At 33.2% G+C, this 26,621-nt stretch overlaps 1 protein-coding gene across 2 annotated transcripts in view; it reads left to right on the forward strand.

Annotated features, from left to right (window-relative positions):
- The window catches only part of LOC140445086 (dynein axonemal intermediate chain 7-like), an 84,049-nt gene that overhangs the window by 9,637 nt on the left and 47,791 nt on the right, over positions 1-26,621 (forward strand). For both annotated transcript variants that reach the window (XM_072536899.1, XM_072536900.1), the window contains exons 5-16: positions 2,568-2,597; positions 2,662-2,691; positions 2,743-2,772; positions 6,052-6,146; positions 8,331-8,489; positions 8,890-9,037; positions 11,506-11,549; positions 11,605-11,871; positions 14,978-15,118; positions 15,173-15,253; positions 22,026-22,225; positions 26,033-26,202. In XM_072536899.1, the coding sequence (XP_072393000.1) occupies positions 2,568-2,597; positions 2,662-2,691; positions 2,743-2,772; positions 6,052-6,146; positions 8,331-8,489; positions 8,890-9,037; positions 11,506-11,549; positions 11,605-11,871; positions 14,978-15,118; positions 15,173-15,253; positions 22,026-22,225; positions 26,033-26,202 (1,395 nt within the window). The remainder of the gene's footprint in view (positions 1-2,567; positions 2,598-2,661; positions 2,692-2,742; positions 2,773-6,051; positions 6,147-8,330; positions 8,490-8,889; positions 9,038-11,505; positions 11,550-11,604; positions 11,872-14,977; positions 15,119-15,172; positions 15,254-22,025; positions 22,226-26,032; positions 26,203-26,621) is intronic.

Genomic DNA, 26,621 nt, shown 5'->3' on the forward strand with positions numbered 1-26,621 from the left:
AGATAATAATGTAACATCACAAAATGCTTTGTTATATGTCCAATGTCTTATTGGAGAAAAGGTATTTCATCTCCTTCTTTAGGTGCCGTGTCCGTATTCAGACGTTGGCCGTCATCATGTTTACAATTTTCCTTTGCTATCGCTTCTTAAGTTTCTATAATGGCGTTGTATTACTTTTCTCTATTGTAAAATGCTGAAAACCCAAAATATGTGGTTTATGCAACATACTTAAATACAACTTTTCTGAACGTTGGATTGGTCGTGGTAGTCATATTCCTTGGCAATGTGATGAGATATTGATATAATTATTTAATTCATAAAACATTTGGAAAGAATACTTATTGTTCATTACGTAAATTGTTTACTCATTTTTATTAGGACAAATAGAAACTAGAGCCCAGGTATTTAATAACACATATGTGTCCTGTTTCATAATACTTTTGCTACAAATCTAACCTGAAAGACTCAGCATTTTTACAAAAACATCATCGTTGTCCTAATAACCGATATTGTTATAAATATAGTAAACACACAGGCAATTTAGTTCAGTATAATATTAGTTCGTTAGTAAATCATAATAGGCCATTTGTTCGAGATGTAATTATAGTTACTCATAAGCTGTAACGTAATATTCATCCATTATACATTATGGCCATTACGTAGCCCCGAATTTAATCCGCTTGATGTTGGTGTATGGGGCGCATTAAAACAACGTGTCTATAAAAATCCCATAAACATTCGCAACCAACTATGGGAAGAAATAAATACTGCAGCAGTTTCTTTAGAACCAATGATGCTATTTAATATGAGACGATCTTTTATGGAATATATTGACAAATGAATTAAAGAAAATGGTGGACATATCGAGCACTTACTTTGACAAAAAGTTATGTTATTTAGTTTAACTATTTCTTAATTTGGTTTGTAAACAAAATGTTTTGATTATGACTTTAATTTAACATAAAACGTAAAATGTTTGATGTAAAATCATATTATTCTGTTAGTTTGTCAAATCGTATTATTAATTATTATCCTGCTGATATATTTATTTTATTTAATATTTCGTTCACTATTAACTTTAGTTAAAGGTATTTTATACCAAAATTCAGAAGTATTAATGTTTTTGTCTATTTTTTCTTCGTTGCCTGGAGTAATTGCCTTAGATCAGAACTATGCAGCTGATTTTTAAAATGCGATTATCTCGAAAACTGTTTAGTTTTGAAGTTAATAACAAGTATACCTTTTTTTTGTTAAAATAATGAATCTTTAACATTTTTTATCCCAAATACAGGTAACTTAAAGAGCAAAAAAGTTAAGTGCAAATTTATACCACATGTGTGGCATAAGTGGCGCCCTCTATCAGTTACATTAAAGTATGCATCAAATTTTAATTTCTCACATTTAAAAGTACCCAGTTGTAAATTTTTATACATAAATGTTTACAAACATAAAAGTTATAGCGAAAAATAAAATTTTAATTTTGCACTTTAACACCCTGTATCTTTCTTAATATCAACATTTTATTAAAGCAATTTGGCTTAAATCGTAATATTTTAAAGTCTAGAATCTACTGTTTCTGTTTGTACAATTACTTAAGGACCACCCTGTATATATATACATTATATATATATATATATATATATATATATATATATATATATATATATATATATATATATATATATATAATATATATATATATATATATATATATATATATATATATATATATTATAATGTCCGTCAATTTAAATACAATATGTAGTTCACAAGGATACTTGTGGGAGTGCAATATCATCAGTATATCTAAAATTGTAATTTTCTTTATGGACGTAAGTTCATTGAACTACTTGTAGATGAACTTATGGTGTGAATGGTTTCATATACAAAACGTTTTTCAATAAAGTATGAAGTAACAAAATCATTTCGTTTTTTTCTCCAATTTTGTAACCGATACCCCTCCCACAAGTATCCTTGTGAACTATATATTATATATCCAGAAACTCCTGACAAACGAAAATTGGAGATTCGTCAGATAATTTTCTATTCACCTAGTCCGAAAATGTTTCCGAATGGAGCTAGAGCTCTTGGAAGATGGCGCCTTGTAATTAATTTTGTTAATACCTTCAGATTGCTTCTATTTAGTAAAACGAAAACTGGTACCATTATTTATCCCCCAGAGTTAAATCAATTATATCAATTGCGAATTTCTAGTACCGATCATAAGCTTCCGTTTTGGGTAGATCAACCCGCATAATTTTTTTGTTTTTAATTTTAAGCATTTCGTCTCAAACTCTATTTACGAATTGTGTGCTACATTTATTGAAACAAAAGATAGTTTATAAAATTAATTAAGGTACCTATTAATAGGTGCATAAAAACTAATTACAAGACGCCATCTTCAAAGAGCTCTAGCTCCCTTAGAAAGCATTTTCGGAGTAGGTGAATTGGGTTAAATTGTCTTAAAATTATCTGAAGAATCCGTTCCTTGTTTGTCAGAAGAGTTTCTGAACATCGTGTATATACTTAGTAGAGTAGATTTATATACATATAACAAATATTTTTAGCAACTGTGGGTTCAAAGGCAGCTGCAATTGGTGAGTTTGAATTAACACAAAATGGTAAATCAATAAAATACATAACCACTTTCTTTTATTTTAGGTATTCCCAGTTCAAAATCTATTGAAATAAGTGAGTAGAAATAAATTTACCATCACAAAAATTAATTTTTGTCAATTTTAGAAACGCCTAGCTCTAGAACCACTGCAACGAGTGAGTATGTTTGATATTAAAATTCTTAATTCCAAAATATTTTACATCTTTTACCATTTTAAATTAATAAATTTCTGGGTCAATGAATTAAGGTACTTGATCATAGTTTCTATAACATCTTAGTGTATTCAAAACCGAGCATAGGTGTTATTTGGTAAAATAATTTTAAATGGGATCATTATGTTAAGTAGTCTTCTTCTTAAAGTTCCATCTCCTATCGGAGGTTGGATATCATAACGGCTATGGTCACTTTGTTGGCTGCTGCTCTGAAAAGTTGTAGTGAACTACAGTTAAACCATTCTCTAAGGTTCTTCAGCCAGGAGATGCGTCTTCTTCCTATGCTTCTTCTTCCTTGGATCCTTCCTTGCATAATAATTCTCAGCAGCTCATATTTTTCTCCTCTGGTTATGTGACCCTAATATTCTAGTTTTCTTCTTTTTATGCTGTTCATAACTTCTAACTCCTTATTTAGACGTCGTAGTACCTCAGCATTGGTAATCCTTTGAACCCACTGAATTTTTAATATTCTTCTGTAACACCACATTTCGAACGCTTCTATTTTTCTTATGTGTTGTTTCTTCAATGTCCAAGCTTCCATTCCGTATAATAAGATAGAAAATATGTAACATCTTAGAGCCCCCAATCTGAGATGCAACTGAAGGTCTCTGTTGGTAAGCATTGTCTTCATTTTCACAAATGCTTGCCTTGCAGTTTCAATTCGGACTTTGATTTCTCTGCTTTGGTCATTTTTGTCATCAACCCAGGTTCCCAGATATTTATATGTCTCTACTTTTTCTATTTGGGTTTGCTCTATCATTAATCTTTCATTTCCATGTTGCGTTTATGAGACAATCATAAATTTAGTTTTTCTCTTATTTATTTTTAGTCCGTATCTAATGCAATAATCGTTAATTCTATTTACCAATTCTTGTAGCGATTCCAGGGTGTCTGCCATTATAACGGTGTCATCAGCGAATCTTATGTTATTTACTATTCTTCCGTTTACAGAGATTCCATCACCCAGATCCACTATCGCTTCCTGTAATATGGCTTCACTGTACACGTTAAACAGTAATGGTGACAGAACACAGAACTGTCTTACTCCTCTCTTTATATCTATATTTTCGGACTTTTGTTCTTCTATCTTTATATTGGCCTTTTAATTCCAATACAGATTGATAATGATTCGTAAGTCTCGTCTGTCTATATCTTTGTTTCTCAGTACTTCTATTAGTTTTTCATGTCGGACCCTGTCGAATGCCTTCTCGAAGTCGATGAAACAGGAATAAATATCTAGGTCCATATCTAAGCATCTTTGAGAGAGGACATTAAAAGCATACAATGCCTCTCTCGTTCCCAGTCCCTTGCGGAACCCAAACTGAGTATCATCTATATCATCTTCTAGTTTTCTATATAATCTTCCATGAATCACCTTTAGAAATATTTTGAGGGTATGGCTTATTAGTGATATTGTCCTATAGTCTGAACAATCTTTGGCATATACTGTTTTTGGTATTGCTACAAAGGTGGACACCAACCATTCCTGTGGGATTTTTCCAGTTTTATATATTTCATTAAATAGGTCCAGAAGTACAGGTAGAGTTTCATCGTCTAAACATTTCAGTAGTTCCGTAGGTATTTCGTCTGGACCTACAGTTTTTCCGTTTTTTGCGTTTCGTATTGCTTGTTCGATTTCCTCTATTATGATCTCTGGCCCCGTTTCGCTGTCGATTTCTTCCGGTTCTTGTCAATTATCCTCAAAGAGATCTGTTATGTATGTCTTCCATTTTTTTAATTTCTCTTTAATTTCTATAATGATTTTTCCATTTGCATCTTTCAGAAGGGCATCTTTCTTTTTTCTCAGTGTATTTGTCATTTCCTTTATTTTCTTATGCATGTTAAAGCTATCATACTGTTTAGCATATGCCTCTATTTTACTGCATTGATTAGCAAGCCAGGTGGATTTGGCCTCTTTTGTTTTCTTTCCTATCAATCTCTGTAGTTCCTTGTATTTTGCTTTACTCCTGCCTTTATGTTTCCTTCTTTCCTCCATTAGATCTAAGATTTCTGAAGTCATCCATCTCTGTTTTTTTCTTATTTTTGTCTGCAGTAGCTTTTCTCCTGCCTTTATTAAAGTTTCCTGTACCATGTTCCATTTGTCATTAACATCTGCTGTTTTTATCACGTCTTGTTTAATTTTCTTTAAGTTATCATTTATTTCTTGTTTTAAGCTCTGACGTATAGGTTCTTCTTTTATCTTTGAGACATCAAACCGTGGTATATTTGTTTGTTTTTGGATCTTCTTCAATTTTATCTGCATTACGCCTACTAATGGATTATGGTCTGAATTTATGTCAGCTCCGGGGTATGTTCTTCTGTCTTCTGAATCCGCAGGTGATTTCCAAGTATAAAGTCTTCTTTTAGGTAATTTAAAATTTGTATTCATTATTACCATCTCCTCGCTTTGGCAGAATTCGACAAGTCTGTCCCCTCTTTCATTTCTTTCTCCCAAGCCAAATTCCCCCACATATCCGTCCACTTTTCCTTTTCCAACCTTGGCGTTGAAATCTCCCATCACCAACAATATATCATCTTTTTTTGTGGATCTTATGATTTCGTTCAATTGTATGTAGAACCTCTCTATCTCGGTCTCATCTTTGTCGGCAGTTGGTGCATATATTTGTACAATGTTTATCTTTTTAGAGAATGTCTGCAATTGAATCATCATCAATCTCTCTGAGTAGGGAGTAAAACCAGTAGTACTTCACTTAAACTAGTACCTCACTAGTTATTTTTAACGACACTTTTTACTTAACACTGTTAGTTTCAGTCCAAAACTTCAACATATTAATTTTTAAAAATTGTCCTGGGTTAAAAAATTGTCGGATCTTCTTTTCTAAACTATAAAAATTTAATAATTATTTAGGTAACTGAACTCTATCTATATATAGTTTTTAACGGGACTCAGTTCTGCATAAGTAAGAAGGATAACAGGACCTTATTTTGTAAGATAATTTTAAATATGATTAGATAGTATGTAAAGCATTATTTTAATTTAAAAGTTCGTCTAAACTTCTTTTTCACCAAACCACTAAAAAATTTTCTAATCCCATTCGTAGTATCAAATCATCATGTGAAATCCTAGACGACATAGAAGACGACACGAGAAGCAATCACATCGAAAATGTGAGACGGAAACTTTGATAGCAATGAAATTTATTACGTATTTTATTTTTAATTAAAGCAGCTTAATTATAAAATAATCATTTTCTTTTTTAGAAACTGTCAGTTCCAAAATGTTGAGATCAAAAAGTAGTGTTCACAAATCAAGATCAAAAAAATTACATCCAAGCTCTTCTTACAGATTACTCCAGGTAAAAACGGTTAACATTAATAAATAATAATTAAAGCTGTATTCAGCAACATAAATATTTAGGACACATGACGTAGTTCCTCAGTAAATTATTCTAGTATAGGTATAGAATCCTCACGTCTTTCGTGAAACATATTCAATTTAAAAAAAAAAAAAATTTGGGCCGGTATTTTGGGAAGCCACATAGTTGGGCATGTTTTGCTCAATACTAACTTAACCGGTGAAGTGTATCTAGAGATGTTACAAAATTCAATTGAACCGTTAATACTTGAAATTCTGGAAGATAATCCAGATAAATTTGGAAACTATGAAATAACGTTTCAACAAGATGGTGCTCCTGCACACCATTATGGTGCAGTATGACGTTACCTAGATGAAAAATATCGTGGTAGATGAATTGGACGACGAGGTCCGATAGAATGGCCAGCTCGGTCACCGGACCTCACACCATTAGATTTTTTCTGTGGGGATACTTGAAATCTAAAGTTTACGCTACCCGACAATATTGAAACAACAAATTGTTGATGAATGTAGGGCAATTTCCCCCGACACATTTAAACGAGTATGGCAAGAGTTTAGAAATATGATGCATTACTGCCAGGAAATAGATGGAGTACATTTTAAACACTTAGTATAAGAACTGGTTATTAAATATTTATTAATTAAATGAGAAGCTACAATTTTAGTATTTATTTAATTTATTCATCAAAATGAGCTTAAACTCAAACAAAATTAATATGACTGAATAGGTATTTTCAATACCCTTCAAACGAGGTATCACTTGCCATAAGGTCCTATTTAAAATTATCTGTCAGAGTGGCGCTGTAACGTCATCTGTCACTATTACGTCACCTTCTATGACTAGTTGAGAAGCCTACGTCTGTTTATTACCTCCCTTCAAATTTAACTATTATAACAATAACCGTTCAAAAGATACGAGGGGTGGAACGGACTTTTAACTAGCACTGTATATATATATATATATATATATATATATATATATATATATATATATATATATATATATATATATATATATAGTCCAAAATTTTTTGACTAGTTTGGAAAAAATATATGTAAATACTTTTTTCTTTTTGGGTGTGGTAGTCAATAAAAACAGAGCTTTGCTAAGGCGTACTATTTATTCTGAATCCAAGCTTTCGGTGGTTTTTTGCCACCTTTATCAAGGTCTACAAAGAAAATTACTATGTTGTAACAATTTGAATACTGCCAAAAAAAGGCTATCAAAAACTATAAAAAACTTACCCGAATGTAAGATTCGTGGCATAAACAACAACGTTGAATAACATGATAATACTGAAGTTGCAACTAAACTTAAAAAATTACTGTTAAAATATATATATATATATATATATATATATATATATATATATATATATATATATATATATATATATATATATATATCTTCTTCTTAGTCGTTGACCTGGAAGCTATTAGCTAAATTTCCCAATGTTCCTCCACGTTTTTCTATCTTCTGCCATTCGAGCACATTCTGACAATGGAGCGCCAATGGTAGCAACAATATGGTCCGTGTATCGTGTGGGAGATCTACCTCTATTTCTTTTGCCTTCTACTTTTCCCTGGATGGTAAGTTTTTCAAGACCATTTCTTCGAAGCACATATCCAAAATAGCTTATTATTTGTTCTGATATTTGTGTTCTTAGTCTTTTCTATATATTATATATATATATATATATATATATATATATATATATATATATATATATATATATATATATATATATATATATACATATATATATATATATATATATATATATATATATATATATATATACTATCGAGTGTTTTTTACGATAACATTCTAATACAATTTTTTTAAAATAAATGCACTATAATTTGTTTAAAAAAATTAATAATTGAACTAATGAGAGTTTGGAAGGGTACGAATAAGGAATTCAACTAAATTATGTAAATAAAATATACAGAAATATGACTTGCTCATCATTTATCAAATAATTATTATCTAGAGTAATATACAAATCGATAAGAAAGGATATTATATTTCCGAACAGACTGTATATTTTTCAGCCTTCATTTATGACTGAGGTTACAGATTTCTTTTTTATCATAATTTTATTAAATACATAATTTAAATAACAACAAAAATCACATAATATAATACCCACATATTATTTAGGATGATGACGAGTCTTATTCAACTGCCTCCTCGGAATCAGAGGAAGAAAAAACTGTGGTTAAACAACGATCAAGAAAAAGGAAACAGAGAGTTGTTAAGTTGACTGCTCCAGACGGAGAGGATCTTATAGAATCAGAACAGGATATAACAGTAGAGAAGGTATAAAAATTTAACTTTTCTTTTATTCTATTAAGGCTCAAACATGTTTCTACCTCTGTTTAGTTTAGTTCATATACATAGTTATTTTCGAATTCGATCTGGATGTTGTATATGATTTTTAATGGCAAAGCCTGTTTTTCGTAATTACTTATCTAATTGGCGCGATTTTAGTTATAACTTGTTGATTGAATTCAGAATGATTTATTATCTGACACAAGAGTTCAGTTATTTTTCACGTGAAATGGAATCTATACGAAAAGAATAATACTAAATAGTGCTAAAGCTTAAGATAAATTATATCCAGCAAATAATGATATGAAGAAAAGATTTTATCACAGCTCAGTGCTTCCGTACTTTACAATATACTTATTTTTCTAATAAATATTTTCTGATTGTATAGGTACCAAAAATTAAAAAGGACAAAAAGGGGAAAAAAGGCAAGCTCAAAGAAGAGAAAATTGTAAGTAAGAAAGTACGTGAAGAGGAAGGGGAAGATATTTTAGCACAAATATTAAAACTAAAATCGGGAGAAACGGTAGTATCTGAGAGTAAGTTTATGTTATTTTTATAGTAAAGAAAATCTTAACACATAATTTTAGTTGACGGTAAGTATACGTTTTAGACTAACATAACACACATTATTTAACTGTTGATATTTTTTACCATTGAAGTTTATAATTTTATAATTAAGAGCAGCTTCAAGGACTTTAAATATATATTAATTATTCAATACTCTATCATCATCATCTTTGCTTTCTTTCAATTATGCCATAGTCAGTCTCATAGCGTCATTATAATATTTGGATCTTACTCTAATATCTTATAGCGCTGCTAAATACTCAGTATATACTCTTATACAGGATGTCGCATTCAAAACATACCGGAAGGCATAAACATTAGCCAGGAAAGTTATTGTTGAGAAAAAGCTAAAAACCTGGGAACTACACAAAAATTGTCGCCCAAGCTTTACTCTCTTAGGAAAAGATATGATCGGCCAAAATTTACTATGTTCTTAGTAACGACACTAACAGCTTAACGATATATTGGTGAAGTACTGCAACCAGTTTTACATCCCTATCTACAAACCATTCCAAATGCGATCTTGGATCTTTCAACATGATAACGCAAGATCTCATATTGCCCGTGAAACTATGTAGTTCATATTTTAAATAAGCTTAAATAAATAGGGAAGAAATATCATATATCGTAATAACTCGTCCAGGGTGTCTGCTTAAAAAGTCCTCGCATGCTCTGCTGTATGCGGTTTTTAAGGGACCATATAACGCCGTGGCAGATCTAGACATTTGTCTTGGGAAGGAAACTTCCAACTTGGGGAGGGAACTTCCCATGAACATGAAACACCAACCAAAAGACATAAAAAAGAATAACCCAAACTACACAAAAGACATAAATAATAGATTTTCTTTTATTTTTGACCTTCTTGAAGGGGGGATTTCCCTATTTCCCTGTGTATCCGTTCCTGATATAACGCCACATCAAGTGGCTATATACGGTGACTTGTACAGGAAATTCAAGTAATATACTGTTTTTACGGCATAGATTTACTACTTCTAAAGTGACATGACTTTTATGGTTATCCATTAAAAGTGAAACAGGGGTTTGCTTGTTAAGTCTAACATACTGAATAAAATGCTCCAGATAACTTATAAAATTGTTGCCAGTCATCCAGCCACTAACATGTGTAACACCAACAAATCCGGTAGGTGTGTTATTAATAAAAGATAGCAGATATTAGAAAGGGTGAAACAAACGAGTTCTTTTCAACAAACAGCAGTAACATTGATGCCTCTTTCAGCCGATGAGACTTTTACCACCCTACGCTTTCTATTATAGGTTATTATTTTTGGAGTTTTCGTGGCTACTGTCGAAACACCTGTCTCATCTAAATTACAGATTTGGTGGAGTTTGAAATAGTATTTCTCATTTAATTTCCTAAGTGCTTCAAAAAATTGATTTACATTCTCTCGGTTAAATACCAATAACCTTGCAATAAAAGTAACCTCAGGACATCTATGTAAGGGACAAATTATATTTGCGCATAAACCATTTTACAAAATGTTTATCAGCTATTTTTTTATCGGTATTAAATCTGTGTGGATTTTTTTTTTTAGTTTTTGGGCGTAATCATGTATAATTGGCAAACTGATCTTTGTTTAGAACAAATGCCCTTTTGTCTATGCTTACAATGTATTGAAATAACCTGTTTAGCTATTCTTCAAAAAAAGTTATTAACCTTAGAGGAAAAAATCGAAAAACAATAAAAAAATATTATCAAATACGTATACAACTTAAATTGCTCTAACTTTTACCTCATCTTCATATTTTCTCAAGTATCTTTGTAAGGTAGGACAGATACTTCGTCATCTTATGTCCCTTTCCCCTACCTTGCAAAGGTAAACTTGCAAAGATGCAAAGCAAAACTTGCTGTAAATATTTGGTCTCTCCGATTTCGATTAATTTTATATTGAAGTTTGATGCAAGTTTTACTGCATCTGCTTTCCTTCTAATCTTTATTATTTAGTTGACAAATAAGTTGAAAAATAACACTGTTAAAATTTCTTTTTTTTTTAATTAACTAAAATTTAAATCGATATGTTATTTAAATTCTTGACAGAGATCAAAGCAAAATTTGCCTCAAGAATAATATTGTTGTATTGTTTAAATTGATAACAACATTTTTACGCTTTGGATGCTGCAGAAAGCAAACAGAGTTCCTTGAAGCTACCAACTTACTGTTCCGATTAAACGATGTAAGTTATGATAGATTTTTATTTTTTTAATTTCTGTCACATTTTACATAATACTACAGCTATTATGTACTAGAGTTGAAATGTACATCGGTTATAAATATTGCTTTAATAGAAATATTACAGGTGGCAATATTTATCACTTGAAATCAATAAACGTATATTTTGGATAAAAAATAAAAATATTTCACTAGAATAATAAAATTATTTACACATTTTGTCAGAAATGCTAATATATTTGTCTGTAGGTATAGCAGAAACTGAAGAAACCGATAAATCGAAACTGAAAAAGGTTTTTCTAAATAATTAAGTTTAATTCTTTAATAACATTGTATTTATGTTTTTAGAAAAGTGCTAAAAAGAAAAAAGACAAAAAGATGACTCCTCAGATGGCTGAGCAATTAAGAATGGAAGCCGAGCAAGAAGCCATTAGACAAGCTGAATTGGAAAAAGTTAGATTAGCAGAAGAACGATTGATCGCAATAGAAAAAGAAAAGAAGGAAACTGCAGAGATGTTATTACGTGACGAACAGCTTTCGAAGACTCAGTTCCATATTAAGAAAGCTTTGGATAACTTTATGGAAGCTACCAGAATTGAAAGAGATACAGAAGATGTGAGTTTCCATTATTTTGTTTAGCTAGTACTCAAACTTTAATCATGTGTGAGGTATAAACTGATTGAGTATTTTATTCACACCACCATATTAATTTATTTTTTAATAGATCATGTGGAAATTCTTTTGCAAAAATAATAAATTTTGAAATATTTAAAAGAACAAAGAAATATAGTTTTTCAACGTCGCAAAACCTCACCTCTATTTGGGTTGCTATAATGTCAAGAATTTCAAAAAAAATTGCCTTAATTGTTGAGAGTTTTATCAGATATTTTAACTTCCTTACGACGTTTCGAGTGTAACGCAGTGGTATCCAGTTTTTCATAAATTGTATCAAAATAAGTACTGGTACTCCTAAATTCACGTATTTTACTTATGGTATTTTGCAGTAAATTTCTGGTCTTAACCATGTCTGTTTGTCTATTTTGTAGAATAGAAAAACAGTATCAGTTTGATGAAAAATCAATGAAAATATTTAAAAAAAAAAATATTTTCTGAGGATCTTCTAAAAAAGCTTTTAAACCTACTGCTTCTCGTATTGTTTTTTCATTAAAATCGCGACTATTAATGATGAAATGAAAGGTCTCAATACCTATTTTAATTTTTTTGTCACAAAAATAAAGTTATTTAAGAAAATTCAAAAAGTATGTCCTTTCAACAAATATCAAAATGCATTGTAGAGGTAAAGAGTGCAGCTTTCGTATGTAATTTTTACATTTTGTCGCAAATGAAGTCCGTTTTTATAAAGCTGTTAAATAATAAACGTTGCGCTGTTTTTGTCATATTTTAATATTTACGATGAGATCAATAAAATTAATCATTTCAATTGATCGGTTGCTATGACGTTTCCATTGATAAAGCCTTCAAAACCTATATATTAAAATTTCGATTTTGAGTTTGGGCAACAAATACGAGGCATTTGAAACATACCTAAAAAACGCTGAATGTAAACTTTTACATTACAAATGATCTCACTTCACGGGAAATGCATTCACTAGGACGGCATTAGATGGCTGTTTAGTTTCAAAAAACGTACTTGTGCACTCTAAAATAAAGAGTTTTAAACATGTTAGATTGTTTGTAATGTGAAAGTTTAAATTCAGCGTTTTTAGGCATATTCCAAATACCTCATATTTGTTGCCAAAACTCAAAATTGAAATTTCATGCTATAGGTTTTGAAAGTTAGGTTCTTACAATGGAAATTTGTAAAGAGAATCGGCAAAAAATCGCAAAAATCGAGCAGAGTTTATTTATTTAACATCTTAATAGAAACTGACTTCATTTGTGGCAAAATACAAAAATTTTATACAAGAGATCAAAAGATATCGAGTTTTTACCGTCGAGTTGATACAAATTTTAGTTGCTTTAAGTGTTGTTCTACTAGACGAGGAGAATATCGAAATCTTGGTAAAGCTGTTCAATAGAATTTATGATACTGGTTACATTCCGCGAGAATGGCTGCAGTCATTCTTTGTGATGATCCCAAAAACAGCTAATGCCACAAAATGCAATGAACACCGCTTAATCAGTTTAATGAGTCACTTGCTGAAACTCTTCCTTAGGATATTACACTCAAGAATGTACAAGATACTAGAAGAACTTAGCGGGTCAACACAATTCGGTTTTAAGGGAGGACTAGGAACAAGAGAGGCAATTTTATGTTTGAACACCTTAATACAAAACTGTTTAGATCAACGAAAAGATGTCTACCTCACCTTCATCGACTACGAGAAGGCATTTGACAATGTTAAACATGATATCATGATGAAACTACTACATAGGGCCAACATTGACCAGAAGGAGATCAGAATTATTCAGAATATATACTGGAACCAAATGGCAAAGGTGAGGATTGATCAAGACCAATATACGGATGAATTTGAAATCCGGAAAGGTGTCCGCCAAGGCTGCATACTCTCTCCGATGCTTTTTAATTTATATGTTGAAAATATATTTGCGGAAGCATTAGAAGACAAGGAATTAGGCATTAAGGTGAACGGCATACCAATTAGTAACCTACGCTATGCGGACGACACAGTGATTATAACTGATAATTTGGAAGATCAGCAGTTATTACTTGATAGGGTGAATAGCATAGATAAAAAATATGGCCTCAAAATCAACATTTTGAAAACGAAATATATGGTCATTAGCAGAAACCCTCCAGAAAACCCGATAATATGCATAGGTGACGATCGCATAAAACGCGTGAAAACTTTTAAATACCTTGGCACCACAATCAATGACCAATCAGATCCACAACAAGAGATAAAAACCCGAATACAAATGGCAAGACAAGCTTTTGTGAAATTCAGACCGCTCCTATGTAATCAAAACCTAAATTTCGAAATACGCTACAGAATGGTCAAGTGCTACATATGGTCCATCTTGCTTTATGGCATGGAAACGTGGACTTTGAAAAAAACATCTATCAACAAACTTGAAGCATTTAAAATGTGGTCATTGAGAAGAATGATGCGCATACCTTGGGTGGATAGAGTTCGAAACGATGACGTCCTTAAGAGAGCCGGCGTGGAAAGAGAACTCTTTGAATTAATTAAAAAACGCAAGATTGGTTACCTTGGGCACATATTGAGAGGAGCAAAATATGAAATACCGCAGGTAATCCTACAAGGGAAGATCGAAGGTAGAAGAGGAGCCGGCCGCAAACAATTATCCTGGTTAAGGAATATTAAAGAATGGACAGGAATACACAATACAGGCGAGCTGTGTCACGCCGCCAAGAACAGAATTCTAGTAATGAGATAGTCGCCTACGCACTTTGGTGTATGGCATGTAAAGAAGAAGAAGTGTTGTTCTGAGAGAGTTAGTTCATTTGGAACAAAAAGTGCTCATAAAAATTTTTATTCAAAATTATCTCAGCTACATTTCTTATTTATTTTTTCTACGGTTCTACGGTTATAAAGTAGGATTAAATTTTTCATTTTACAATAATGTGTATAAAAATCTCAATGTCTGAAAGTATTTTCAGATATGGTATTATTATTTATGGAAAATATATCTAATTGAAACTTCCGATGGTTTTGAACTATTGATATGGTATGGAAATAGTAAAAAAGATACATACTGGTTTTTACTGTTTTAGTGGAAATTATTTGTTGAATGTGGCAAACTGCCAAATCCATATTTTTGTAATCAAATGAATACATATCTTCATATTTGGGAAGAGGATATTGATGCCACAGATATGAACGAAGCCTCTACTAGAACTGAAGATACTCTTAAGGTAGCTTAAAAAGAGTTTAAAAAAATCAAATTTTAATATTGATACATTTTTTAGTTAATAAGTGACCTGGAGGAATTGATTGCTTCGTATTCAGAATCTGGAGAAAATCGTGAAAAGTTAGAAAATTGGCTATGGGTAAGGAATGTTCTATATTAGTTGTTCTGTATATACAAGAAAATAATAGAACTATATTGTGATTATATTATTTAGTTAATATAGCAGATTTATGGTAGATATTATTTATTGAATATTCCCATACTAGGCTTCTTGAATACCCTCCATTTACTTTTATACCTGCAAGTAACTAACATTATATAGGTTTTATTTTGTACAATTTATGAATATATATTTCGTAACAAAAGTTTAGAAAACTTTAACACAAACGTTAAGTTTTAATTTCAAGTTTCAAATTTGAATAGTTCTAATCGATGTGTCTGGAATGAGGTGTCGTATTTGGTAGTATTGATATTTACAACCTTTTTGGATGTAGACTGTTTTCTTTAATGAATCGTTGCAAAACAATAAATCGTTACAAAATACCGGTCGTGAAGACTTCTTGATAAAAATGATTGTGTTGCTAAAATGTTTCTAACGCATTTCTACGATGCGTTCGTTTGTGAAGCTTATTGAGCCATCTTCGCAATAAGTGCCTATCCGTCCCGTATGTTGACGATTAACTTGGTTATCCTTATTTTGCTAGAGGCCTAATAACTCTATACATACATACATCCTTATTTTGCTGGTACCGATTCAGAATAGTCCTGTTATAAACTTGAACCATTTTCTCAGGTTTTGAAGCTAAAGATTCTTCTTCTTTCTGGTTCCCTTGCTACGTACACTTTGTCTTGAAGAACGAACTTTAATAATTAATATCTCTGCTCGCTTCTCATAATATGGCCCAGATATTCTAATTTGAGCTCTTTCATTGTACAAACTATCTCACATTCTTTAGTTTATGTTAGGACCAAGGTATATGTCGCAATTGATTCAATCAATTGGCTGTTGATTACCCAAAAGCAGTGTATTTGGTAATTCACGCTTACTGTCCACCATTTATTTTGTTTTATTTGTGTTCAGATCCAGTCCATACTTTTGACTGTTATCCAATATGCTTGACATTCTTTATAAGCCCTTTAAAAACTTCATTGTTAGCATATCTAATGTTGTTTAGATGTACTTCGTTGACTAATATGCCTTATTCTTGCTCTTCCAACGCTTTTGATAAGCTATGTTCAGAGTATATAGAGTTGGTGACCTGTTTACCAAGTTTGGTTGAAATCGGTTATACCGTTTCTGAGGTATGAATTTGTAACGATATTCTCCAGTGTTCACCTCCGGCTTGCCATCTTTCTACACTCCTTCACCTTTACCGAAAAGCTACCACTATGATGGAACACTGGCAACGATATAAAACGTCGTCCACTAAAAACGATAATTCCACTAAAATTGGCACCTGGCACAATGCTTTAAGACGCTTTTCTTGATCTGCCAATACCCAGAATCACCAATACTGAGTTCACATTATTTAATTATCGAGAAATGCCATTCGTTGACCATATCATGTGCACAAACAGTGTATTTGGTAGGCTCGATGATGAATGATTCATTGGTGATTCAATAACCTCGGATCACGTCCCACTATTAGTCAAAACTGACTTTAATTCTTCACCAACCATAACTACTGAAATCTATAGGCCAGATTATCTTAAAGCTAATTGAAAACTACTCCATAAATTCATTAACCACAACCTCCCTGAGTTAGGCAATTTATCAACATAAAATCTAGTTGATACAGGAATTTCCAAACTTGAAAGTCTTCTTCAAGAAGCTTCATCTATCGCTATTAAAAATACAAAATATACTCCACATAATCCAACTTTGCCACAGAGAATTATTACTAAAATCAAAACAAAGCATATACTATTCAGAGAGTATAAATGGTTTCAAAATCCCAACATCATAACAGAATACAGCCGACTCTAGGCGTCAATAAGACTGGAGGTAAACAAGCTGAAACAAAAACAGTGGATGCGAGTCACCTCTAGCCTAGACTACAGAGAAGGTTCAAAATTCTGGTCCAAATTCAAAGTCCTAACCAATTAAAAATTTAAGCCACATTCTCATCTAAAGGTTAATAACATACTTAATAATCTGTAAGACAAAGCCAACGCTTTTAAAGATTCACTCCAGGCCGCATTTATTTCCTCAAATAACCCAAATTTCAGTGAACATACACTGAGGACTTTTGAACGGAGAGTGGAAAACTTACTGTACAATCCTCTTCCGCACATGGAAGCCCATCGTCATCCGATGGCAGCTCCTGTCCAGGAGGAAACCGTCAGGCAGATGTATAACATTGGGAAAAACATATCTCCTGGCTCTGATGGCATCCACAGAAGATTCCTCTCCCAGAGAGTATCATACCGCTGTTTACCAACATAATCGATGCACATCTTAGGTTGGGCTACTTTACTACTCCTTAGAAACTAGCCAACACAATCATGATCCCTAAACCAGGGAAACCCAAAACAAACAAAGAATTTTACAGACAGACCAATATCGCTTCTAAATACACTAGGTAAAGTCTACGAGAGAATCATTAAAGAAAGCCTCGTAAAATTCCTAAACGACCATTGTCATCCCCAACTTCCAATTTGGATTCAAAGCTGGTCATTCCACTAAAAATGCATTGATTGAAGCAGCCACTTTCATTTCTCAATCAATTAACGAACATGACAGGTTCGCATAGGCATCTTTCTTGACGTCCAGAAGACTTTTGATCAAGTCTGGCACGCCGGACTGATAGAAAAACTCCACCGTACTGGACTGTCTACCTCATTCATCAAGACCATCCATTCCTATCTCTTCAATCAGACAATCCAAGTAAAGGTAGCCGACAAACTTTCAAACTCTTTTACTTCACAAGCAGGTGTACCTCAGGGCTCAATATTAGCTCCAATTTTATATAAAATCTACAATAGTGACATTCTCCTCCCCTGAACAGGTCAGAAACCATCTTGCTGTATGCCGATGACACGGCATTACTCTCCGCAGGTACTCTTAGAGGTACGCGTGGGCACTCGGCTGCACTCGATAGGGCATAATTACGACTGAATAAAATAGTTAACTGGTGCAATAGATAGAGACTTACCTTAAACCCATCCAAAACTCAAGTCATGCTATACAGGTCCCTCTACTATGTAGTAGAGAAAGGGAACCGAATAACTCTCCTAGGAGAAAGGCTAAATTATATTCCTTCTGTGTCCTACTTGAGAGTCCAATTCAGCAAGACTCTCAATTGGGACACAGATCTCTAACTCACAATAGATAGAGTTAGGAAGAGAGTTAAGCCCCTGGGTGCTTTATCTGGTAACAGAGCAGGCACCAGTTCCAAAACGTTAATTCATACTTACAGAACATTCATGAGACCCATTATCGACTACAAAGCGTGTGTCTATGCGTCACTCAACAGTAGGCAAACCAAGAAACTCCTAACCACCGAGAGGAAAATACTGCGGAAATACGCATACGATCCCTCTAGATTAATCCACCCTCTTGTAAATCTGCATACAATAGAAAATGGAATCCATTTTCTCAGCAAAAGACATGTTTTAAGAACTATAAACAGCCTGAACTACAGTGCTAAGCTGACCCTCAAAACTCCTTGCCATCGCAAAGAGCACATACTCACCAGGATATGCCCTTTGCGATGGCAAGCCATTGACCATACTTTTTTAGCCCCACTAAAAAAGTTCCATTTCCCACTAGCCAAACTTCTCATCTGGACTGGGAACGAATTTCCTGATGAGTATTACGACGTCCTTGAAGCAACTCTCCTTAAATATGGCAGATGAAATAAGCTGCAAGCCAAAAACGCTAATCCAAGACCCGTTCCTTTTGTATATTTGTTATCGTCATCTCTCTCCTTCCTCAAATAAAAAATCAACCACCGTCTGCTTTCCCGCTCCGCTTTGTATTTTAGACCCAGTTGCTATCTTTGAAGAATGTCGATTTGTGCCACGTTACTTTTTGATCTTGAAACATTTAGTAGTATTTATCCTCTACATGCCACCTTAAATTATTGTTTAACTTTAAAAGAAAGTAGTTTATTCCTAAACTTCACAAACATTGATGTATTTTCAATCTTTATTAGTTATCAATGCCAGTTTAGCCAGTTTTAAAAATTAATAAAATCGTGTCATCGGAAAAGAAAAGGCTATCTTCTGATGTTGGTAGGTCTGCTAATGGCAAAATATAGCATAATTTACCTTACCCCTTCTTTTAGTGTCTTCTTTACGTGCCGTCTTCTACCGAAAGTTGGCAACCATCAAACGATAGGTTTCTCTGTTTTGTGCCGCATGTATTATGTTCGCAGCTTCTGGTATTTGAAACCATTCTCTCAAGTTTCTCAGCCAGGATTTCTTCTTTCTGCCCAAACTTCTTCTACCTTCAATCTTGCCTTCCACGATAAGCTGAAGCAGACTGTACTTATCATTACGGAACACATGGACCAGGTATGACGCTTTCCTCCTTTTAACAGTTGTTAACAATTCCACCTCTTTACCCATTCGTCTTAATACCTCTGTGTTGGTCACTCTGTCTGTCCAAGGTATTCTCAGTATGCGTCGATACAGCCACATTTCTAGAGCCGCTAACTTCTTTATAGTTGCTGCTGTTAACGTCCACCCTTCAACTCCATAAAGTAGCGTAGAGAGTACGTAGCATTTCGTGGCGCGCCATTGGAGGTTAACGCTTAGGTGGCGGTTGCTTAAGAGCTTTCTCATTTTGATGAATTTGGATCTTGCTATTTCAATTCGGATCTTAATCTCTACGTCTGGGTCCCACTTATCATTTACTGTATATCCCAGATATTTAAATCGGTGTACTCTTTCAATACGTTTGGCTTCAATATTCAGGTCGATATGTTGAATGTTCTTTTTACTGATCACCATAAATTTAGTTTTCTTTCTATTGATCTTCAGTCCAAATTGGTTGCCAGTTGTATTTACTCTATTTAGCATCATCTGTAAATCTTCGATGTTATCGGCCAGTATAACAGTATCATCTGCATATCGAAAATTACTTATTGGTACCCCATTAATCTTGATGCCCTCGTTGTACTCTTCCAGTGCCTCTAGAAATATTTGTTCCGTGTACAGGTTGAAAAGCAGTATCGAAAGAATACAGCCCTGTCTAACCCCTCTCGAAATGGTTACGTTTTCACTCACCATATGTCCATTTTTCATGTGGGCTGTTTGATTCCAATATAGATTTTTTATAATCTGGATGTCCTTACTGTCAAGTCCTGTAAGATGTAATAGTTCTATGAGTTTGTCATGTTTGATAGTATCGAAATGCTTTCTCATAGTCGATAAAACAGGCGTAAACATCTTTCTGTTGATCCAGACATTTTTGAATCAAGACTTGTATTGCAAAGAGCGGCTCTCGAGTTCCAAAACCGCATCTACAACCGAACTGTGTTTTACTTATGCTGTGTTCTAATTTTGCTCGTATTGTGGAATGGATAATACACCAGAATACTTTAAGGGCGTGACTCATTAAACTTATAAGGCGATATTCACTACACGTCTTAGAATTCGATTTCTTGGGAAGAGGCACAAATGTAGATTTCAACCAGTCCGATGGAATTTGACCAATTCTTTTAGTGTACTATAATTAAAGTTTATCTAATATTATTTGCCACCTTTTAGTTTATAATTTAAAATTGAAGAATTCGATTCCATAGTATTTTATATTTTACATAGCGTATAAAAGAAGTCATTTACTACTACTATCGTGTACTTATTTCGTAAACGTAAATATGCGCACAACAATAAACATTTTGTAGAATATTCGTGAGGGATAAAACTTCCTCGCTGTCGTTTGCCATTGATTTTACCTACAAGGATTAGTTTTTCTAAAGGTCTTCTGTTCTTCGCGGTGAGTCTGAAGTATCTGAGTTAGGACTGATTTATTTTTGTTGACAGTGTCAACAAAACGTGTCGTGTTGATCTTTAATTGATTTGATGCTATGTTCTGTAGATGATATTCGCAACATTTTTCTGTAAGCTCTTAGATTTTCTGTACGTAATAGCTGTAAGACATCTATTTTTCTTTTATGCATATGTGGCAATAGGAAAGATTAGTGTATTTAATAGTTTTAATTTACTTTGTTTGGATATTTCTAAGCCTCTTCGTATGCGAATTAGTTTTATAATTGCGTTATGTGCCATTTGCCAATCTGTCTTCACTGTCTGTCAGTCTCCATTGTTTTTAGTGAGGGATACGAGGTAATCCAGTAATCTTTCTGACGTGAACGGAATGCGATATATTATCATGATTTGGGTCTTTTCCTGATTCAATACAAAACTCATCGTGACCAGCTTATTCATGATTTGGACCAGATCTTCTGAACAGGCCAACATTAGGATGTCGTCCACATATCTCAGGTTCATGATTTACATCTTACACATATATGTAGGTATCTGTATGTTACATATATATGTGTATATTATGATATCCTGAGAAATGATGTTAGCCTAGTTTATGAAGAATAATCTTTCCGTCAAGTAGGTGTGGAAAATTTGACATTTTTTATAATTGGGCTAGTTTAGAATGGGATAAGGTAGCTGAGATAACGTAAGACTTATTATCTGAGATAAGGTTAGACTTATTATCTGATGCTCGTTGTTTTTATCGTCAGATATCTCTTGTTAATGAAATAACTCCATTGGTTAAGTATCTATTACAATATCTTTAAAACAATTTAACTCTCCCACTCCCAATATTCATCTAAGTTGTATTCTAACTGCAGTACTGATAAAATTTTGTATGTAATTCTTTTATTGATTATAATATACTGTTTTTATGATTATTTTAGCATTCTAAATTTATGTTTCGTTTTTAGATTCGTAAACTTTTTCGAGATTCTCAGCAAACCAGTTTAGACGTAGCAACTTACAGACTTCTTCGAAATGTTTTTAAAAATTTAATTAGGATAGATATTCCAACTGCACACTACAATTTTAAGGACTCTTTTGTTACTCTTTGTGTATGGCTAAGAGTGCAGTTGCCAAAACCTTTACCAAATCCGAGAAGACCACCAAAGTAATTTTAACGTTTATTAAAAAACTTACAGGTATATTTGTGTAGGTTTAAAATATTAGAAGTATTACTATTAGATACGGAAGTGTTTAAAGAAGTCATCGCCAACCATCGTTAGAAGACGGTACAATAAGAAGAAGAATTAGTATTAGTACCAAAACTAATTAACAATTTAACTAATGCAACAGGAATATAAAAGTAATTAAATAATTCAAATAAACGATTACTTAACAGTATTTGATTTGGATGCTTAGTAAAGGCTTGTCTGTTACTCTTATTTTCTCTAATTTGTATTATCAAGTTAACAAATCATTTCTGCAGAAAAATACACAAGCTTTTCTTTTTTTTTTTTTCATGTAAAAGTTTAACTGGATATTTTTAATATAAATTATTGTGCGAATTTCCAGGTAGTGTGCTTTGTGTAAGCTGCCTGTTATAAACTGATTGTACTGCAGCTAATTGGCTCATTGTACATTTTTTATTTATTTATGTCACCCATTCCAGGATTCTGAAATCCTGAACAGGCCTGTACAGATCTCGCTGATGGATACCATAGATTTTTGAACTTATAAAATCTTCAAAAAGTGCTTGCCGCCTACCATCTAATACCTACCTGTGCCTGCCTATAAGCCTCATGAGTCATCTCCTAAAATTGTTTCTAAAGATAATTCATAAGAGAATTTAAAAGCTGTGTGAAAGTCAAATTTCCCCCAACCAGTTCGGGAGATGCAGAGACGTCAACTGCGACGTATACGCATGTTTGGTCGATTACGAGAAAGCGTTTGATCGAGTACAGCACGCCAAGATGATGCAAATACTAAAAGAAACAGGAATTAACAACCAAGAGCTAAAAATAATTAGAAATCTTTACTGGAATCAGACAGCAAATCTTAGAGTTGAAGGTGAACACACTGACTATGTGAAAATCATGCGTGGAGTGAGGCAAGGCTGTATTTTGTCTCCTCTAATCTTCAATCTGTACTCTGTAAGAATTTTTATCGAAGCTTTGCACGAAACTGAAAAAGGTATTCTACTAAATGGTTACCGGCTAAACAACATCAGATATGCAGATGACACCATAGTATTTGCGGACAAATTAGAATACTTACAAGTTCTTATGAACAAAATCACGCATTAGTCAACAATATGGACTCAATATAAACGTTAAGAAGACAATGCTTATGATAATTAGCAAGAAAAGGATAACAGATGGTCAACTCTCCCTCAACCAATCCCCTGTAGAAAGAGTGACGCACTACAACTACCTCGGCACCATAATAAATGAAGAATGGACCAAAAACCAGGAGATTAGAGCACGCATCGGAAAAGCTAGATCCACCTTCACTCGGATGGGGGCCTTCTTCAAGAGTCACAACCTCTCTCTTGATAAAAAAGTAAGAATGCTGCGATGCTACGTCTTCTCTGTCCTTTTCTATGATGTTGAATCGTGGACCTTGAACGAAGATATGTGCAAAAAACTGGAAGCATTTGAGATGTGGCTATATCGGAGAATGCTTTAGATCCAGTGTACTTACCTAGTCACAAATGAGGAGGTTCTCAGAAGAATGAATAAGAACCGAGAGGTACTGACCACCATCAAATCTCGAAAGTTACAGTTCTTCGGACATATTATGCGAAATGAATCCAGATATACTCTCCTTCAAGCCATCCTGCAAGGAAAAATATTTAAAAAACGAGGTCCAGGAAGAAGAAGAACATGTTGGTTAAAGAACCTCAGAATCTGGTTCAATACAACATCTGTGCAGCTTTTCCGCGCTGCTGCAGATAAGATAAAGATTGCCATGATGATCGCTAACATTCGTAACGGATAGGCACATCAAGAAGAAGAAGCCTGCCTAATGAATGATAAGTTGCATTCATTGTATCTCACTAGCCAATTCATATCCCTTGGTGGTATTTGTTCAAGGTCATCATATGGAGGGTATGCTAATCTGAGAATTATCTCTTTCATACTCTTTTACTCTAAATATGTACCGTTGTTATTACAAACAATACTCAATAGGTCTCTTATTTGTCCCTAGTAACTAAGGCCTTTGAAATCAAAGCTACATCCAACTTTCTCATACAACAGAAAGTTCTGCTGAAACTTCCTAACTATGCTGGAGGCTCGCCTGTAGGGCTCTGATTGAAGCCAAGCCATCGACGCCTCTGGTCGTCTTGAGGGATACCGTTCTAAGTCCGTAATATGTCTTGAAATGAGAAAACCTCGATAGTTTGCCTGACTTTTCGTCGGTTAAGAAACGATCTGTCTACTTTGCTCGATCTTTCGATTTTCTTTAGCACAGTTCACTTACAGGATCCCTGTACTAAAAGTTATTTTATAGAACTGTAGCAATTGATTCATACTTTTTACAGCAGCCCCATTCACTGCTTTGTTTTCACTTTTCAGTTTATTAATGATTAGATCTGCTTGATCCTTATTTAATTGTGAACTTTTGTGATATTGATCTAGTCAGAGTTCTACTTTTAGCGACTCTTTGTTACAAGGACCTACAGTATTCCTGATGCGGTATTCCTGATCTTTTTCTGCTGAGCTCCAAATATACTTTTTTATTCATTTTTGCTTTTTTACTTGTTCGTACATACCACAATTGGTGTCATTCACCTAGATATTTCGCCCCTTGTCCATTCTACCTCGTGTCTTGAATACAAACAATTTGTTGGCAAAAAGTGATTGCCTTAAATTATTGACTTGGTGGTGCTATTTAAATAAATTTGAGTTGACGACAGATATGTGAGTTGAATTGCTAAACGATCATTCTATCGAAGAGTCCTCAAAGCAATCGCCAGCCAATCGTTTTAGCAAAATTTGGTCTCAATTTCGACGAGCTTATTAATAAAGTATTCCCGAACATGATTGCTAACCACAAAAATCACAAATGGCTAAGTGAACGAGTAATTTTAGCAGCAAAGAACAAGGATTTAGATGACTTAAACTTAACAAATCAAAATGAAATCGTTGATCCACTGCATTCTCCTAAATCTTTTTACTATATAACAAACGAAGAAGAATTAACCAACTATCTCACTGAGTTTTTAAATTCACTTGATATACCTGGCTTATCGCCGCACAATTTACAACTAAAGGTTGACTCATACTTAGAAATCTGGGCCAACCAAATCTACGTAACGGAATGCGTTTGGTGGGGAGATAACTCATGAGCAACTTAAGACATGCATTCGACAGTCACTTGAAAGTAAATTTGAGGATGAGGTAATTAGCATTCCTGGAATTCCGATGATACCTACTTACTGACATGCCATTCGAATTTAAACGAATTCAATATTTGATTCATCTTGGATTCGTCATGACAATGATTAAATATAAAAAATATATTTTTTTCAAAATATTTTTTCAAAAAAAAACAAATAATCTGTTTCTCCTATTTTCAATTTTACGTAACATGTTCTCGTGTTGGCTCGTCGTAACAAAAATCGCTTTGTTCATTCTTGTACCTGGCAATAAAATGATGATATAGTATATCACAAGGTCCTTTGCTATCACATTGACACAATGAAGATAATCGATACGAGGTCAATCCATTCATCAAATGGTTACCATGCTGCCACGTGAATTAGCCACTTTTTGAACCTTGAATGAACTTAGTTAATGTTATTTTAATTTTAAAAAGTTAATATAACTCAACTAATAACTTAAAATTTTTAAGGATATACGAAGTTCGCTGGATCAACTAATTTAATATGTATATATATATATATATATATATATATATATATATATATATATATATATATATATATATATATATGTAACGTTAATATTTTTAGGCCTAGAGTTGATGTAACATTTAAAGAATTGGACAACCTTCAAGTTATTTTACCCTTGTCGCAAGATCTTGAAAAAAAGGCTCTAAGAGCAATGTACGTAAAATACGATCATCTAAGTGATACTTGTGAAAATTTTTACAGTCCTCCAGTGCCACCTCACTACCATTTAGGTAACATTTTTATTCATTAATTTAATTTGTTAATGAAATATTTATACTTCTATTGTCCACTAATTTACTAGTAGCAAAACATTTTTCGTAAAAATAAGGTTGCTGACTCTCTACTGCATACTGTTTTGTGAGGCAGTTTCTTTATAAAATCAACAAAATACATGGAGTTGACTGTAAACATCCTTTTCTATGGAATCAACACAAAATTGCACATCGTTCAAAGGAATCTGTTAGTGAACTAGTAATTATTACTGCATATAGAGAGGTGCTATGCTAATAGTCACTGGTCTAATTATAACCGCACCAAGTCAGAATACTTTCAATATTTAAATAACACTTACTAGTTGCGCCATCTGCTGAGAACTATTACAAGCATTTCCTTTAATTTAAAGTTCTTCGATTTCCCAACTTAACGTGCA

This window comes from Diabrotica undecimpunctata, chromosome 7, assembly GCF_040954645.1.
Source record: "Diabrotica undecimpunctata isolate CICGRU chromosome 7, icDiaUnde3, whole genome shotgun sequence".
Classification (NCBI taxonomy): Eukaryota; Metazoa; Arthropoda; class Insecta; order Coleoptera; family Chrysomelidae; genus Diabrotica; species Diabrotica undecimpunctata.